We start from the raw sequence: 19,941 nt of genomic DNA, 5'->3' as shown, positions 1-19,941 counted from the left end.
CAGGATGAATTCCTCAGTTAAGTAAGAAGAAAGAGTTATTCCTCATGGGGGAACAGATCTATGAGAGACAAACAAAGCCCCAACCCTATGGATTGGACTGGATGCCTCTGATATATAATATAGATCTCTTAAATCCCTTCCAGCTCTGGATTCCATAGAAAACAGAGTTTATTGAACTTAATATTTGGTGGATTTCTGAACTCTTCCTTTCCAGCCTTTCAAAGTATGGCCACACCCCCAGCTGATGGTCCTTGAACTCCTCCCTTCCCTCAATGGCAGTGACCTTGACTTGTCTGTGTTGGACCCCCCTCTAACAGGCAGTCTGGCAAAGGCTGCACACAACTTTTTGGAATCTTTTTATTTTCCTTTTTTTTTTTTTTTTTTTTTTTTTTGTAATTTAAGGAAATGTTAAATTTCAGTTAGTGGTCAGGGAAACTAGAACCATATAGATATAGAAAGAAAGAGAGAAAACATATAGAGAAATATATAGAAAGAGAATATATACATATGATAGAAAAATACATATGTATTTTTCCCATCTAAAAGGTAGACACCCCCCAACCCCCTCCAATGAAGAACAGAGACAGTACAGGATTGCTCCCTCTCTTCAGTGGAATCACCATTTTATTTCTGTACTTTCTGCATAGGCTATTGCAGAAGGTGGAGGTCGGATACGATCTGAATCCTATCCCGATAGTAGCACCTTGGTCATTGATGTAGCCGAGAGAGAAGATTCTGGGGTCTACAACATCAATCTCAAGAATGAAGCAGGAGAGGCACATGCAAGCATCAAGATCAAGGTGGTCGGTGAGTTCTCCCAAGATCCAGCAGAACTTAAGTAACTTGGTCATTTCTGGTGGGCGCCATTCGCTGTCTGAGAGTATTGAATGGGTCTTGGCAATAAGATAGTGATTGTTTGTAAGAAATGTGGGCTAGAGAGCCGGACTTGGAACCAAGAAGTCCTGCATGCAAGTCCTCTCTGACAAATTGTTATTCGGTCATTTTTCAGGCATGTCTGATCTTCTTGATTCTATTTGGGGTTTTCTTGGCAAAGATACTCGAGTGGTTTGTTGTTTCCAGAGTAAAATAAAGGAAATAAAATTAAGGGACTTGGTCACACAATTAATAAGTTTCTGAGGTCAGATTTGAGCTCAGCAAAATTAGTCTGTCTAATTCCAGGACCAACACTCTATCCCCTGGGCCATCTAGCTACCCATCTTTGACAAATACTGCCATGTAACTCTGAGAAAGTCACAAAGCAAATGACTTTATAACTATATCTATATCTATCAATGGAGGGAATTTCTATGCCAGTGAAATCACTGGTCTATATAAAATAATAACAATAATTCAAATAGCTTGGTTTCTACAGATTTAATTGATTCTGGCATCTTTATCTCAGGCTGTTTTGTCATGGTAACTGCCATGAACCCCTCAGGATGGTTATCCTGAATTCATTTAGAGACAGAGAAGTGAGATGGAGCTAGGGTGAAGGCCAGAGAAAGAAAATGTATGGAGTACTGTGGGAGAGGGGATAGGCTTGGAAGAGTTTGGAAGGGAAAAAGAGAAAGTAAAGGGCTCCAACTTTTCTGTTATTTTATCTCTCCTTTTCTTTTGAGTTTTATTTCTTTCCTCTCCCCTTTCTTCTTATTTACTATGGCTTTTATTTTTACTGAAGTCAGCTTATTGATTGCATTTCATATCCCTATGACAAAAGTTCTCTAAAAAAACATTTCTTATTAGTGTGACTTTCACAGAAACAATTCCTCACTTAAGATTTTTCTCTGTTTTGTCTGTCATAGATCTCCCGGATCCTCCATTGGCACCTAACGTGTCAGATGTGGGAGATGATTGGTGTATTATGAACTGGGAGCCCCCCGCAAATGATGGCGGGTCCCCTATCCTAGGTAAATGTCTTGTGGGAAATGGATAGAATTATCAAAGAACTGGGTATTCTTTATGTATTCTTTATGGCTATCACATCAGAAATGGCATTTAAAAGTCATCACATAGAAGGTGTTATACAACTTAAGATAACACTGTTTTCCAACTTAAGTCTTTCTCTGGTACCTGCCTATGGAACAAAGGTGATTCTGGGTTCTTGAAAGTCATGCTAGTAGAGCATAAGATCCAGCACTAAGCTGGAAAATTTTCAAGTATCGACCCAATGCTTATTATAAATCTATTATCTGAGAATGAACTGAAACTAAAATTATTCATTGTAATTAATCTTTTATTTGATTTTTATTTGATTCACTGCAGTCATTGTGCCTATTGTCTTGGACCTTCTCACTTTGCTCTGCATCCATTTGTGTGCTTATCTGAATTTCTCATGACGACTAATATTCCTTTACATTTATCTCCACACTTTCCTTAGCCCCTCTCCAACAGATGGTCAGTCACTTGCTTTGTGGTGCATCTAGCTTTAAAATAAAAGACTCATGATTCTGTGCTTCATTTGTAGAGAAAAAAACCTGTCTTCCAAAAGCTCTTTGTGCCCATATTTCAGTCTGGAGAGAGGAACTGTAACCCCGTATTACTCTTTTCCTAGGATACTTTATCGAAAGGAAAAAAAAACAGAGTTCTAGGTGGATGAGGCTGAATTTTGATCTCATCAAAGAAACAACATTTGAGCCCAAGAAAATGATTGAAGGTGTTGCCTATGAAGTCCGGATATTTGCTGTTAATGCCATTGGCATCTCCAAGCCCAGCATACCCTCCAAGCCTTTCGTTCCCTTGGGTGAGTAAAGTGGGACCTGTCTTTAAGATAATTTCCTGCTGGGGGGAATGAGCCTATGGAATAAGTTGTTTAAAAATTCTGATATCTTCATAAAATAGAAGGGGTAGCAAAGCTGGGTTATGGAAGGCTAATAAAATGCTTTTAGGTGTAAGTATCCATAGAAGTGATCAAGAACACATAGAAGGATTTGAATAATAACAGCTTTTACATTGACTTAGGATTTTTGAGGTTTCCAAAGGATTTCCAAAACCCTATCTTCTTTGGTCCTCCTAGCAATCCTGCAAATTGGGTATTATTGTTATCCCCATTTTACAAAAGAGAAAGCTGAGATTTAAGAAGGTTGAATACCTTATCTATGGTTGAGTATAGAATGCGAGAGTCAAACCCAAGTATTATATGGCCTCCAAAAACAGGCTTAATAATTTTCCATATCCCCCACTGAACAGTGCGGATAGTCCATGAATCACCAGATCTTCTTTTAATGATCCTTTGCAGTAGTTCAACTCTGGGACTAAATAAACACATGACTAGGAAGGAATGACACTGAGAGTTCCAATTACTTGAGAAAGATAGTTTATTTTCTTCCATTTTTCAGCAACTGAAGAAAATTCTGGAAAACTTCAGGATTATTAAACCTTTCACTCAAGTATCAGGATATAAAATTAAGTATTAATTTAATTTAATCAATTGCGATCAGTTATGTAAATTTATAAAAATATAAAAATTCATGCAACTACCCTGAGGCTTAAGAAGTGCATAATTATTAAAACTCTCAGTTAAATATAAAATTAAGTCTAAGACTAATTAATTGCAATCAATTAAATACAAAAATAAAATACCTATAATTATTAAACCAATCAATTAAATAAAAGATACAGATAAAATCATTGATTTGCTATTTGTTTTTGTTCAGTCATTTTTTCAATTGTATGACTCTTCATTGACTCCATTTGGTATTTCCTTGACAGAGATACTAAATGGTTTGCCATTGCCTTCTCCAGCTCATTTTACACATAAGGAAATTGAGGTAAACAGGGTTAAGGGACTTACCAATGTCACACAGCTAGTAAGTGTTTGAGGACAGATTTGAACTCAAGCCTGGCACTTTGTGCACTGTGCCACCAAGCTGCCATGACTTGTTAGAGCAAGAATCAAAATTGATACAAAATTAGAAGAATACAAAAGACATGATTTCATATATAATTTTAAAAGCTCAACCAATTTAAACCATATATTGGCAAAGAAAAATGGGATTTTTTGTTTTTTGTATTTTTTAGGATTGTGATAATTTCCTAAGGAAACTCAACTGATACAAATCAGTTATCTTTGGGAGATTAAAAGAACCCAGAAACCATCTTGGCCATCAAATAATTGGTCTCTTTGCCAATCGGAGAGATATAGAAGTGGTCACATTACTTTAGTTTTTTAACTCATTTGTAAAATCTTATTGAGGTAGATGGCAGAAGTAAATCAGTAGAAGAAAAGACAAATTTATTAAAGTTGGTGAAGACCTAATTATAATTGTCACATCATTCTGAGAGTATTTGAGAATGGAATAGGGAAAGAATATGAAATACAATCAATAAGCTAATTTCAGAAAAATAAAGGCCATAATAGGAAGAGAAAGGAGGGGAAGAAAATAAAATTATATTTATAGTGTTAGACTTGAAGTCAAGTAGACTTCTAACATTTTTTATTTTTATGATCTTGGGCAAGTCATTTAACCATTTTGTGGCCAAGGAAACTCTATAAGATTATAATTGATTGAAGGTTACTATCTGCATTAGTGAAAAGAATTTCTATAACAACAAAATTATTGGTCTTTGATGTATAGGAGTGTTCTATCACTGTGCCCAAGGTTGTATAAGATAGTATGATTTCTTTCTCTTGGGGTTGAGATCTTCTGATGAAGAAAAATGTCTGCACATGGATTTCTTAGTGAAGTTTCGTACGAATCCCTAAAATCCTTAATTTCCAGAATCTAGCTCCCTTGTTAATGAAATGAGGTGGAAACAATCAGGAAAGGGACGAGAAACCTCCCTGGCATCTGTGCTTAGACTTGGAAAGGACCTGATAAGTCATCTAATTCAAACCTTACCTGAGACATAAGAATGATATGATTTCGCTTACTACTTCCCAATTTAGTCCATTCAATAGTCTTCCTCAAGTTGAGCTGGAATTGTCTTCTCTCTACTATCTACCCATTTGTCCTACTTTTCTCCTCCAGCGCCAAACAAAACAGCTCTGCTCTCTCTTAAACATGAGGGCCTTTGAAATATCTCAGCACAGCAATCACGTCCTCCCCAAGCTTTCATTTCCCTTTGTACTCTTGCCAATTCTTTGTAGAAACTTGTAAGAATTCTATTTCAAAGGAACTGCTTTTTTCATGAATCAGGAAATTATAGTCCCCTGCCATTTATGCTTTGGTCAGAACATTTCTAGAGATTATTTTTAATCCTGGCACTACAGTTTAGGGAAGACATTGATGACCTTGAAAAAAAATTTACAATGGCATTCAGAATGGGGAAAATCTAGATATTATAGCCTTTTGAGGACTGGTTAAAGTAAATGGATTATGTTTAGGCTTGATAGAAAGAGTGAGAGGGGATATCTACAACTATCCTCAAATATTAGAAGACCTGGCATATAGAAGGGGGATCAAACTTGTTCTGTTTGACCCGAGGGCCAAGGGTAATCAGAGGAGTTACCAAGAGGCAAACTTGGGTGTTGTGTTGGGAAAATGTGACCAAAAATCACAGCTGCTCACAAATGGAATGGTCAGCCTCAGAGAGTAGTGGAGGCTGGAGAAAGCCTCCATTTTTGTCCACTGTGGATAAATCTTGTACAAAATGTTTTTTAAAGTCTTCCCCATTATAGATCTGCAAGCAGAAGTTGGATGAGCACTTCTCAGGTATATTGTCATGGAGATTTCTTTCTGGTAGGGAAGAGGTGGACCAGGTAAAGTCTCTTCTGACAAAAAAAAAAAAAAAATCCTGTGATTCTCTGATCTCTCATGACTTATTTTTCCCTTTCTTTTCTTGTTTTAAAGCTGTAACCAGCCCACCTACTCTTCTGGCTGTTGACTCTGTAACTGATACCACGGTGACGATGAAATGGAGACCCCCAGACCAGATTGGTGCAGCAGGTTTAGATGGCTATGTATTAGAGTATTGCTTTGAAGGAAGTAAGTAACAATTACCAAAATATCTTTCTAGGGTTTACAACAACAACAGCAATCATTAAGGAGACATTTCTCACCATGCTTTGTCCCTTCCTTGGGAAGTCATCTCTTTCACACTAAAAACAAACTTCTTAAGAACAAAACAAATGATAAGGAATAAAATTTAGTTCCTCTAGGTACATTCTTAATTAGCCCTCCTATACTGATTAGCTGACACCCCCCACTAAGCCTTTTCCTTGCAAGCATCTCTGCTAAGACACACAAAGGTCCCTAAAACACAGCTTTGGGACTCATAGTCCTTTTATTAACGGAATTGGTTCTTCCACAAGACAACCAATATTTGTTTAGGATGAATGGATTTAACATTCCTCCAATAAACTACAGGGAAAGAGCTTTGGATTTAAAAATAAATGACCTGGATTTGAATCCTGTTTCTATTAATTACTACTTGTGTGACCTTAGGCAATTCGTTCTTTTCTTTGAGCCTCAGTTTTCTTATCTGTAAAATTGGACTGGTTTACCTTCAAGGCTCTCTACCTCCAAATCTATGATCCTAAGAGATCTCATCTCTTATTATATATTACATATTAGCCATATTATAATATAATATTATATATTAGCCTGACTCTCCACCCTTAGTACTATTCCAAGCTGTTGAGCCATTGACTCATGTGCAGAGACTTCACACTGAGCTGACTTCCCCTGCCCTTCACAGGATAAAGAAACTTATGGAAATAAAAAGAACAATTTTTTAAAAAGCTCTTTCTCATAATGTGAAGTTGACAGTCTTGTGACAGTCTTGACCCATGACTTAGGGATAGAAATCACCGTTAAGAACAGGAGGGGAGAAAGAAGGAGGCGGGAGGAGGAAAGGATGGGGACAAAGAGGAACACAGAAGTAAGAGGCAAGGACCACTGTGACAAATGATTGGAAAAGCACAAATCACAGCATTTCCTACCACCCTAAGAGGTATGGTACAGAAGTAAAGCTTCCTTATTTCTTGACTGAATCCTTGTCAAGAGTCAAAGATACAGACATGAAAGTCAAATACAGAAATCAAGGGGGTCCCACAGTTAAAGATGGGTAAGCAAATCTAGCCTCCTTCTAGCTTCCATCTTCATTCTAGGAGATCTTAGGGAAGTATCTCATCAGAGAAGCCTACTAACTTTTCCACAGAAACAGAAGAAATGAGATTCCCTTTCACCATGTTTAAAATTCACCTTCTTTGAATAGCTCCTGGATCCAAGAATCTTAAAACCCATCAGATGAGAAGGATTTTGGATTCAAAGATTCGGGGCGGGGGGGGGGGGGTTAGATAGAGACTTACAGAGAAGAAAAGTCTTGAGCTCAGAAACTTCATGAAGAAATCCCCATCTCCTGGAAACTATCATTTCTGGTCAGAATGGAAGAACAGATGGAAAAGAGATGAAGTCACAGACAATCTGGTTTCAGCTGTCATGTGCTTATCACCCTGAGATCTGCCCCAATTCTTCCAAATCGAAGATGTCATCCTGAATGAATGGGGGGAAACTATGGGAAAGTGTCCAAGAAGGGTGGGAGACCACAGCTTAGAATACTCCATCCCACACCCCAAGCCACCATCGCTTTATAAAATGCTCACGAGATGCTTTGGGTGACCTGATTTCTTGAGGGTTGACGTACTGAAATTCCAATTCTTGCAGCATTTTCAGATAACCCCAAACTTCCTCCTCCCCCATTAATAATGATGTCAACAATTAACCGTACAGAATTGTTCGGTCTTATGTCTGATGTGGCCATTGACCACATCAATGTTTGTGTTGTATGAAACGGAGCAAATTCTTTACTCTTTTCTTTCCGATAGGTTTAAAATGTAAGAAGATGCCACAAAATGATAGCTGGCTGTCATTTTGATGTTACCCACCTTTAGATAAAATACAATGGAATGTATTTTACATAATTTTGCGTGTGATCTGTGTAGATACATATGTATATATATACCCATATATATACATATGTATATGTACACAGTCATTATTATGTATCTATTTTGCCCCCCATAACATGACTTTGGAATCAGCTGTCTTTGAAAGTTTAACGTCTTTATCTTTCTATTTTCTTCTTGTGGTCTTTTCTTTCTCTATTTGGCTGCCCTGTTCTTCAGTCTCTCAATGGCTGTGTTCCTCCAAACTAATTTTTCTATAATGTTTTAATGCTTTTGGGAAATGTCAGATTTTATTCTGTAAGAGAAACCTTTCTTTATAGATGGTGTGTTATTTCTGGCTCTGCCTTTCTATTGTTTATGCCTGTTGTATTTTATTCTTTCTTCTACACGTTTTCTTTTTCCTCTTTCCGTTGTCTATGGTCTCCCCGTCTGTATTATATGGTGTCCATTCTCTTTTCTCACCACCCACCTATTCTCAACACTTTCTTATTCTTCTTAAAGTGGATTGGGGATTTTAATATCCCTTCCTCCCCATGCTTCATTTCGATTCTACTTCCTCTTGCTCCCTTCTCCCCTGCCATTTATTGTTAACTTTATCATTTCTCCTTTGTTTTCTTTTCAGTCTTTATTTTCACTCTCTCTTCATTTGATTCCCTCCTCTTTCTGGTCATCAAGAATCTAAAAGACCCACTAAACAGGCAGTTGGAACGATCTCTTTCTTTTAGGACTCTACTTCTCTGTCTCAGCTGCAAGAAAATCCTTGTCTCTGGGTCCTTCTCCCCTTTAGAGCCATATTCCCTTCTCCTTATAATCCTTATCTCCTCAGGTCTCCAGGCCATCAATTAAACCATCCTTTTTCCATTCTCCCAACTGGAACATAAGAACTGAGAATTCAGTTGCTTCCTTGGGAATATCAATCAGCTCAACAAGAGAATTCATGGCCAAGGGCAGCCAACAATTGCTTGCTATATAATCTGGGGTGCTGGCCAGTCCTTTTAAGGCTCTAACATTATTCCATAAAACTAGAGATCCTGTGTCATTATTAAATGGTGGGTTGCAAATGAAGACCTATAGCTTAACTCTTTGACATTGGGATCTGAGAGAATCCTTGGAGAAGCCACAGAAGAAGGACTATGGTCCTTAGGGAGTTGGAGGGGCTTCCAAGAGTCTGTATTGTTTTCCTATGACCATCTGTTGGCCCCCTGGCAGCCCTAGAAAGAAGAGAGAGCTAGGAGTTCAGGCAGAGAGTTTCAGACTAGGAAAAGGAGTAGATCTCCCATGGGCTCAGCCTCTGTACCAAGACCAAGGAGGTCTCTCCTTCCCTGAAATCTGTATTTTCAAAATACTCTTTGCAAACTTTAAAGCACTCTATGAATGTTCAGTCCAATTCTTACTGAGAGGCAGCGTGGAATAGTGAATAGAGACAGCCTCAAAGCAAGGATCTAAGTCTAGTCTCTGATGCAACCTGATTGTGATTGAAATACCAGTTCTAATCTGTTTTTTCTATCATTATTTATTATTATTATTGATACAGAGTACAAGGTAAGGTCTAGAATAAAGGCCTAGAAGGTCTTTATGTGATCAAAATACCAGTTCCAATCTGTTTTCCCTGTCATTATTTATTATTATTATTATTGATACAGAATAAAAGAAAAGATCTAGAATTAAAAAATAGAGATGAACATGGGATTAAAAATAATGACTAGGGAAGGCTGGGGAGACTTATTCCCCCCTTACCTGGATCCCTCTTCCCCTTCAGTCTGTTGATGACCTTCTTATATCTACCTCTCTACACTTGGAGGTACCTCAATCTCCCATCTTCTGCTCTTTACTTTTCTGTCTCTCCTCCCCTTCTTCACTGGAACTGGGGCCTTGGGCTCAGCATGGCCATGAGTAGGCAAGCCTGAGGGGTCACCCACTGGATAGGAGACTTGACCCCAGAAGAACTCTACTAGAAACTTGTTGGTGTCTCTCTCCTGACCACTATCCTGAAGATGGATATCTGTGCACACTTTGCATTACTTACTAACAGAGAATGCTAACTACTGATACAATACTCCTCTTTGTGTGAAAGTGGGTGTCTTGGATTAATTTTAATGATGACCTCTTACAAGGTACATCGGCAAAAGAGTCTGATGAAAAGGGGGAGGCTACGTATGATCTCTCAGGTACAGTATTCCGTGAAAGTATAAAGCTTCTTTTTTACTCTATGGTATAGATGCCCGGGAATATCTCATGGCTAATAGTGAGATTAACTGACCCTCTCTTTGTCATCCCCACCTAAAGGAGCCCCTACAAGTCAGAGGAAAAGTTTAGGGAATTAAGTCTTCCCAACCCAATCCTTATGCAGCCAATGGAAACGTAACTGCAAAAAACAGTATAGACACTAGAATGTCTGTAACCATCCTTACCTAGCCTGCATCCTGTGGATAAGGATGGGCCAGGTGCTTGGGGGTGGGATGAGGGATGGAACAGGGGAACCTCAAAATGTTGGGCTTTGGGTTCAAATTCTGGCTCTTCAACTTTCTAACTGGGTGACCTTAGGTATGTAACATCTCACCTAGCCTTGGAAATCTCTAAGGTCCTATCTAGCTTTAAAGGTGAATTATAACAAATAACAAATTAGCTTTCTGGCCAATGGACCAAATTTCACCAGTAGCCGTACATCAGTCTTCAATCTGGTTCCCTACCCTAATATCTGAGTCTTAATGATTAACTTGCAGAGATGAAATGTACACAACTATTTATAACTAAATTATGCTGATACCTTCATTATTCATATTAGGACTTTTTTATTGCTTTCTGAATTTTTATGAATACAAATGGCTAAGTGGAAAGCTTATATCAGCTATTATTGAGCCACAAAGAGACGACTATTGGAATACACGCTAGGTACATAATATCCCCTTCTGGTGTGGTAGACTTGACTGTAAGGTCATCAAATATCATGCTAGCCAAGCACCAGTTCTGGCAGGACCTACTAAACTGGAAAAACATTAAGGACAGGACTGGTTTTAGGTTCTATCTGTCTCTATCTCCTAAGAGTCAGTCTAAATAAGGTGCCATGTTGGCCAGAGGTACTAAATTTTTTTAGATATATTAATTCTCAGTGACCATCTGGGACTTGGAAATTTTTCTCACACCAATGAAATAAAAATTTCATCAGGCATTTATTAAGTGGCTACTATGTGCAAAGCACTGTACATGTGCTGGGAATATAAAGACAAAAACAAAATAGCCCTTGCCTTCACAGAGCTTACTTTCTGCTCTTGAAGCTTAACTATTACTATAGATGGCACATTAATATTCTATAGTCAAAAACTTAGAGGGTATTCAGAAATCACAGAAATTCTTGTCAATAACTATTTATTTGAGCTCCCAAAATTAAACAAATTTGATGACATTTTCTGTTAAATTGTGAAAAACATCTAGTCATTTTCTCTTGAGTTTGAACCCAAAGTCTCATGCCCCAATTTCATTATTGATAATGAAATACAATTTTGAGTTTCTACTGTCTTAAGAGTTCAGGTTAAATATTACATGAGAATAACTAGAGAATTTTCCTTTCTTTTTCCTTTCTTTTTTGCTTAATAGCGGAGGACTGGATAGTGGCCAACACAGAACTGATTGACAAAACTAAATTCACCATTACTGGTCTTCCAACGGATGCAAGAATCTTTGTGAGAGTAAAAGCTGTGAATGCTGCTGGTGCCAGTGAACCTAAATATTATGGACAACCAATCTTAGTCAAGGAAATTATTGGTAAGTTATAACATTTTTTTTTATTTTTGTACGGTCCCATCCTCTATTCCTTTTCTTTCACCATATTGAATCTTCTCATTAAATCTCCTTAAATGACATTTACTAATAATTCCCAGGAGTTAGAAGTCAAAGAATCATCCATCAATGTTTATTCAAGCTGAAAGAACACTAGTCCTGAATGAAAAAGATCTGGGTTTTTCAGTGGACTACAAGTTCCATATGAGTCAGCATATAGCATAGTAGTCAGAGAAAAAAAATCTAATTATTGGATAAGGAGAGTCATTAACAGTTGGCACAAAGATATTAAAAGACTAAATGAAGCTTTCATATGTAGAACTGACATCAAGTAGCTTTCTTTCTCAATAGATGGAAGAGAGTCAGGAAGAAGGGAGAGAATTTACAACTCAGGTTTGTTTGTTTTTTTTAATGTTAAAAGAAATAAATAATCATTTTTTAAATATCTAGTAGAATACCTTGAATATATGTAAAGTAATTTTTCTCCAGTGGATCAACATAGGGAAGACTCCCACATAAATTTAAATCATGTGTTCATTGAGGTAAGTGATAAATAGTCCTACTGCCCTCTTCTTGTTCAGATGCCATCAGCATTTTGTTCAGTTCTGAGCTCTCTCTTTCTTAGGAAGGATATTAGCAGCTGAAGAAACACTGGAAAAGAAGAGTAAGATGGTGAGAGAACTGGATATTAGAAAAGGAAATATTTAGAGGAAATTAGAAAGTCACTTTCAAGGATTGTCATAGTGAAAACCTTTGTTCTGCTTGGTTTCAGAATATTTCTATCTAGGAAAAATGCTTTGACTAAACATGGCCTAAATGAATCAACCACTAACTGCATAAAGCTGGTCCCTGGAAAATATCTTCATTTGTGACCCCAAGAAGTTTGCTATTTTTCTTTGTTATGGATGCTTATTTCCCATATAATCTGGGGAAAATCTGACAGTTCAAAAATTTTCTTTCCTCTATTAGAACAGCCAAAGATTCGCATCCCTCGACATCTGAAGCAAACTTATATCCGAAGAGTTGGAGAAGCTGTGAATCTTGTCATTCCTTTCCAGGTAACAATGATGAGGAAGTTTTTTCTCTCTTTTGAGAGTATTGGTCTGAGATGTTAAGAATGGAAATGGAATAACAGTAGGGTTTAGATTAGACAAAAGGGAGTGCTTTCTGAAAGGGAAGATCATTAAACAATGATTTGACAAAGCTGAGAGATCAAGAAAAATGGCTTTTCTGTCTAAGATGAATTAGGTGTATTCTTACTTTAAAGTTGGGAAAGGAAGAGGGGATCCCTGGGGAAAAATAATCCTTTAAGATCCTTTCTAATTGTATGATTTTAGAAACCTGGTCTTCCTTTTGAACGATCTCATCATTCAGAAAATAATGTTCTATGCTACTGAAGGGGCTTCTTGGTCTTAGGCTAAGATTAATACGTTAAAATTATAATTAGGAACTTTAGATGACTCATATATATAATCATATGCCTATATATATCTTCAAAAACATTTTCAGAAATCACTTTGACCCATCAAATTTTATATGGCTCATGAAATTAAAATCAATTTCTACTTAGCGCCAGCCCCCCAACCTTGCCAGCAACTGTGCCTTCATGAAAGGGTAAGTGAGACTCTCGGGGACTTGTTCTTATATGGTCAATCATCAGACTAAACCCTTCTGCATTGACTTAAATGTATTGACTATTTTTATTGCTCCTGCCCCAAAATACACAGAAGATAATTTCTTGACTCAGGAGGACTTGGATGCAAATCCTGCCATTGATCTTTACAAGCTATGTGGCCCTTTTGTCTATTCTTAAAGAACACAATCCAGTTAAATAGTTTTCTTGTTTTACCTTGAGTTTTTTTTTCCTTTCTTTTCAGGGAAAACCAAGGCCAGAGTTAACTTGGAAGAAGGATGGTGTTGATATAGATAAGAACCAAATAAACATACGCAACTCCGAAACGGATACAATCATATTTATCAGAAAAGCAGAAAGAAGTCACTCAGGGAAATATGATCTGGAAGTGAAAGTGGAAAAATATGTGGAGACTGCCTCAATAGATATTCAGATAGTTGGTAGGTTTAAAGAAAGAAAATCAGAATATTTTTGTCAAAGCAATAAAGAGCTCTAATTTTGCCATTGATTATAGTAAATGTAGAAATAAAATTTAAAAAAATAATACTGCTATGCCCCATTTCAGAAAAGCAATTGCACAAAATTCCAAAATTTAATAAATAGATCAATTTCTCCTTCCCTTTCTACCTACCTCCCAATTTTTCACATTACAAAATATTTTTTCATTTTGCCAAAAACATTATTTCTGAAAGGCATATTATGAGATATACAAGGCTATGCTAGGTGGCCCAGGGCATAGGGTGCTGGGCTAAGAATCAGGAAAATTCATATCCCTGAATTTAAAACTGGCTTCAGACACTTACTAGCTATGACCCTTAACTTTTTTGTTAAGTTTCTTCATCTGTAAAATGAGGTGGAGAAGGAAATGGCAAACCTTCTATATCTCTGCCAAGAAAACCCCAAATGGGATTGGGAGAGTTGGACACAATTGAAAATTACTGAACAGCATGAGACTTTCTCAACTGCTAAATGATTTCTAGTTGTTACCAGTAGCACAATTCTAGAGGAAAGCTACTATTTCTAAACAGCTTTATGTATTCTCTCAAGATTTTCATTACTGGTGAGCAGATACATATATCACAGTTTGTTATTGGTTCTTCATTTTCAAAAAGGATCATGACATTAGGGAGGAAGTGCCGTGACATTCAAATGAATTGGATTTAAGTGAGGGAAGGATGTACCGAGTCACCTGTCTCACTTTCCTCTCCAGAGCCTCAGGTCCAATGGCCAAAGATAGATCTGGAAGACTAGAGATGGCCCTGGATGCAGTTGGAGACTTTGACCTTGTTAAGCTAAAGTCTTAGTTTGACTGAGGCTGTACCAAATAGATAGCAAATGAGGCAAAGAATCTCCTCTCTTACCTAGTCAAAAATAACAAAACAAAATAAAATCCTTGCATATGTTTTGAAAATAAAAAGCTTTAAAAAGGGGGGGGATGAAAAAGAAAATAAAAAAAAAGAAAAGAAAAGAAAAGAAAAGAAAAGAAAAGAAAAGAAAAAAAGAAAAAAAGGAATAGCAGAAGTAAATAATTCTCATTTGAACTTCTAATTTATCTTTTGACCACTCTCCCCCTGCATCCAAAGTAATAATTTCATATGGCAAAAGTCAGCACTTAAGTTCATGATATTAACCATATTTTTCTAATTGAAGAAAAGAATGAAGAAGAACTTTGAGGTTATAATATATTTTTTGATATATCATAACCTTGTTGTAAAAGAAAGCACATTTCCCCCCCAAAAAGTAAATTGTGAGCATCCAGATTATGTACTACTCAAAGTGGGAAGAAAGGGTTCAGAAATGTTTTTCTGACAAATATATATATATATATATATATTATATATATACAAAATAAATATATATACAAAACAAATATATATATATACACAAATACACATATATATGTACACACACACACACACACACACACACACACACACATAGAGGCAGAGAATTGCACCACTGTAACATTGTGCTTTTTATTTTCCTAGATCGTCCTGGCCCACCCCAAACTGTAAAGATTGAAGATGTATGGGGAGAAAATGCTGCCTTAGTATGGACACCACCAAAGGATGATGGAAATGCTGCCATTACAGGGTACACAATCCAAAAAGCTGACAAAAAGAGCATGGTAAGTTTTTATTCCTTCTGAAGCAGCAAGGAGAATAATTTTTTTATTTCAAATTTGTAATATCTTTTTTCATATATATACAAATATATGAATATATATTCATATATTAATATACACATTAATATATGTATATATATGGAATATATACATATATATTTACTTGTGTGTGTAAATAAATCGGTCAACAAGCATTTATTGATCATCAACTGCAAGACAAAGAAAATGAGATATACAAATACAAATGAAGAAGCAATCCTTATTCTCAAGGAACTTATATTTTAAGAGGGGAGACCACAAGCCATGTAGAAGTCCATACAGAATAAATAAAGGGAGAATAAATACAAAAACCCCAAAGTAGTTAGAGAGGATGGTACTGGTAGCTGGGGTGGGGAGGGATTAGGAAGTAGGACTTGATTCTAGGAGACAAAGGTGAGGAGGGAGAGCACTCCAGGTATGGGACCAATTCAAAGGCAAGGAGATAAATGAGGGAATGTTTTGTCTGTGGATCACAGAGAAGGATGATTTGGCTGTATCCAAGAGTAGGGGAGAAGAACTGATTCCAAGACGCTGGAAAGAGAAATTTGGGAAAGGGACTCTAAAAGCTGAACACAGCAAGAGTTAGGGTCTTGAGCAGGTGAACAACTTATCAAATATGCATATGGGGAAATTGTATTTGGCACCTATTTGGAGAATAGGTTGGGTTTTGCAAGGGTTAAAAAATTATCCATGCATATGTTTTGAAAATAAAAGGCTTTTTTGGAAAAAAAAATTACAATTTACTTTTTTTTTTGAGAGAATTAGGATGATAGAGTGGTAAAAATTTTCTAAGGCTAAGATTTAGGGATGTTTGAAGACAGCAAGTAAGGAACCATAGCTAGAAGCTGGAGGTTAGAGAGAAGTGCAAGTGACCAAGGGGGTGAAATCAGGAGAGTGTGGATAGAAATGTCTGCTTGAAAGAGAGAGGGATATACCCCATTATCAGGAATTAGGAGAAGGAGGTGATGGAGATCACTCCTGTGAGATGAAGGGGAGAGAAGAGAGAGCTCAGTGAAAATAAAGTAAGAGGTGGAATATGAAAGGCTTGAGAAGGGAAGAGAAGTTTTATAGCTGCTGTAGGCAGGGAAATTAGGAAGGAATGACAGGATTGCCTTGCTGCAGTGAGGGCCCAGTTGAAGTTGGCTAACTCCCATTAACTTGTAATGTGATCACTGTTGTTTTAGCACAGTAAGTATCACATGCCTTCAGATGCACAGCCAATCTTGAGTGTATCTTAATGACTTGTAATTTTTTTTAAAAATCCAGTAATAGCCTACATTTTTAAACTGGATCATTTATATTGAACAGGATTTTTTTTTGAGGAAATGTTTAGAATTACTAAATGTTTGTTGAATTCTTCTATGAAGAATCAGAAAAAGAAATTCCTTCCGTCAGAGTCCTTTGACTTAGATTGCAAAGATGTCCTGCAACACTGATGTACTGGAAAAGGGAGGGAAGGACCTGGTAAGAGCTGGTAAGCTGGTAAAAACTGGTTAGATATTGTCCAAGATGAAGTGGTCACTGAGCTTAAGTCATAAAGCTATCACTAAAAATCCACTTTGCTTTTTTCAACAAGGCCCAAGTGCACAAATCTCAATGATCCAGTTACGACTTAGAAGCTAACTCCAAAGAAATCCCTTGAGATCCTCATAGAAATTAAGTAACTCTCCGAGAGTCACAGGGATGGGAAAGTTTCCAAGGTGGGATTCTCACCCAGGTCTTCCTGCCTTCAGATCTAGCAGGGATTCCACCACCCAGGCAGCCTCTGGCCAGAAAGGGAGAAGTGAGGGGTGAGGGGCAGGAAACAGTGCATCTGAACACAATAAAGACAATCTAACCAAGGATCAGCCTAAAAATAGGTTTGCACCCTATCTCTTTCTACCATCTGAAACCTCATTACCGTTAGTATGGTTTTTTTCTTTTTTTTAATGCCTTTATCAGTGTCTGGGCTGCCACAGTCCCACTGATCTTCCTTTGCATCCTTTCACAGCCTCATTCCATATCTCTGTGAGTGTCCTGCATTATCCCCATTTTGACGGCACCATCATGGTCCATGCCTTTGGGACCACATTAATGGTCCATTACCTTTTCAGCCATTTTTTTCATTCATTGAAATTCGGATTCTTTCTGGGTTTTTTCCCCATGATACTTGAGCAGCTATAAATACTTTTGTACAGAGATATTCTCTATTTCCCTTTCATCATATCTTTGGGACAAATCTCAACAATGAGACCACTGGGTCAAAGTCGGTTTTGTGATATATTTTCAGATTGATCCCAATTCAGTGCAAAAACCACATTTTACTGGATGCTGGGTATGAAAAGACAAAATAATCCCTGACCTCAAAAAGATTTCAGTATATTGTTAGGATACAAAAATGTACACAAATACAAATACCCCCCAAAATAAATACAAAGTAATTTGGGGACAGGATGCAAAATAAATGTTGGTTGAGCTTTACATAGATAAAAACAGAAGGCTCTGCTGTGGATCTGTTGATGATTCATAGAGCTTATTCACTGGTACTAGGGCCGGACCTTGTCTAGTTCACCCCATTCCTCATGAGGACCTAATGAGGACAGAACCTAAAGCCTTTTTGCTGCCCTTTCTCTCAGTATTTGCCTTTCTTGTATCACTACTCAGGCTTGGAAGAGAAGGGAGCGAGCGGTGATTTAGTCTAAGCTACTGCCCACTGCCAGGTTCTTGGGTTTCAACGTCAGTTCTCCCAGACTCTTCAACATGAAAAGGATATTTTAAAGTTTCCTCCTAAGTGTAGGGGACTTCACAGAGCCCCGGATCCCCTCCAAGGCCCTGAAAGTTAGCTCCCAGCAGGGAGTTTTGAATTCTCACAGCCCCCTGTTCTGAGAAGGAGTCTCCAAGGTGTCTGTGACCAGGCTTGAGACTGGAGGCAGCTTTATTTCCCATGTCATAAGAGGAGACCCTTCATCTCTGGGATGGAGCTGACAGAGTCAGGAGATTCTGAGCCCCTTCTGAGGCCGTCAGCCGCTGCCTCCCAAGAAGCCCAGACTGCAGAGACTGCCGCATCCCCCATTTTACAGATAAGGAAATTGAGACCCAGGGAGGCTCAGGACCTTGTCTCAAGTCACCCAGGAACCTCTGATTCCAGAGCCAGTGATCTCTCCAGCATAGCACCCCAATGTCCTGTACGAGGCATAGAGGGGATAGAATGCTGCACGTGACCTCCAGAACGGATGTTTGCCAGCACCCTGGGCATGTCACTTAACCTTTCTGTGCCTCAGTTTCCTCATCTGTAAAATGAGAGAATTGGACTAGATCTCTTCCAGCTCTAGATTTGTAATTCCATTTATCTTAAATCTATTGTACATCTAACTGTGGAAGGACTCCCTCAACAGACTGACCACAGGGTGACCACTGAATTAAATTGAACTAAATTAAAATTTAAATTTTACTAATTAAAATAAAAAACTAAATTAAAGGCCTAGAAGGAGACAAGGAGAAAATTGGGAAAGATAGTGTGAACATGCTACAGAAGAAGAGCTGAATTTGGAGGCAGGGGAATGGGTTTAAATCTTGGCTGTAACTCTATCTGGCTAACTTAGGTTGTCACTTCAGCATTCTGTGCCTCAGTTTCCTTATTTGTAAGATGAAATGGTTGGATGACTTCGAAGGACCCCATCTAGCTCTAAAGCTAGACTCTTAAATCAAAGAAAGAAGCAGATCTCAAGAATTTCAGGCTTCTCTGAGCAGACTATTTTTATATCTCAAATTCTTTTCCTTTTTCTGGGTAGATATTACATAATTTGATCAGATTTGGTATCTAGAGTATTATCTTTCATCAAAACATGGGCCTCCAGGGAGTTGGGCAGATGGATTACTTATGAGGTATGTGTCTGAGCATCTAAGACTTCCTAAGACCTAAGGGCTGTGCCAGAAATCACAAGTTCAAAAATAGTGAAAAGACATATCCAAAGCTGATTCTAAATGTTGATCTTCAGAACACTTGAATACAGAGCTGGCAACAGGATCCAAAAACTTTGAGCCCACTGTGTTTTCAGTAGCCTTCCCTTCTCCATGACCATGACCCTGAGAACCTTTACTGCAACTGACAGCCATCTACAGCTGTTCCCATTGCATCATCCAGGCCAGGAGTCTGGGGTTTTGTAAACTTGTATTTTTTAAATGTAAATAATATTTTATTTCTTTCCATTCCACGCAAATATAGTTTTCAACATTGATTTTTTATAAGATTTCGGTTCCAAATTCTTTCCCCTTCTTCCCTTCCCTTTCTGTTCCCCAAGACAGCAAGCAGTCTGAGGTAGGTTATATACATGCAATTGTGTTAAATATTTCCATATTAGTCATGTTATGAAAGAAGAAACAGAATAAAAGGAAAAACACAAAGAGACAAAAGAAAGTAGAAATAGCATACTTCGGTCTGCATAAAGACTCATAGTTCTTTCTCTGGTTTAGATAGCATTTTCCATCATGGGTCTTTGGGAATTGTCTGGGATCATTGTGTGACTGAGAAGAGCTGTCAGT

General features: G+C 37.7%; 1 protein-coding gene across 1 annotated transcript in view; it reads left to right on the top strand.

The window, feature by feature from the left end:
- Positions 1 to 19,941, top strand: part of MYBPC1 (myosin binding protein C1) — a 110,557-nt gene that overhangs the window by 78,218 nt on the left and 12,398 nt on the right. The window contains exons 15-22 of the mRNA XM_031940134.1: positions 648 to 807; positions 1,803 to 1,907; positions 2,552 to 2,740; positions 5,790 to 5,924; positions 11,441 to 11,608; positions 12,593 to 12,681; positions 13,501 to 13,696; positions 15,245 to 15,384. Of these exons, the coding sequence (XP_031795994.1) occupies positions 648 to 807; positions 1,803 to 1,907; positions 2,552 to 2,740; positions 5,790 to 5,924; positions 11,441 to 11,608; positions 12,593 to 12,681; positions 13,501 to 13,696; positions 15,245 to 15,384 (1,182 nt within the window). The remainder of the gene's footprint in view (positions 1 to 647; positions 808 to 1,802; positions 1,908 to 2,551; positions 2,741 to 5,789; positions 5,925 to 11,440; positions 11,609 to 12,592; positions 12,682 to 13,500; positions 13,697 to 15,244; positions 15,385 to 19,941) is intronic.

This window comes from Sarcophilus harrisii, chromosome 5, assembly GCF_902635505.1.
Source record: "Sarcophilus harrisii chromosome 5, mSarHar1.11, whole genome shotgun sequence".
NCBI classification, from domain to species: Eukaryota; Metazoa; Chordata; class Mammalia; order Dasyuromorphia; family Dasyuridae; genus Sarcophilus; species Sarcophilus harrisii.
Note: the sequence above shows the minus strand (reverse complement) of the source record. Positions and strands in the feature narration are given on the sequence as shown.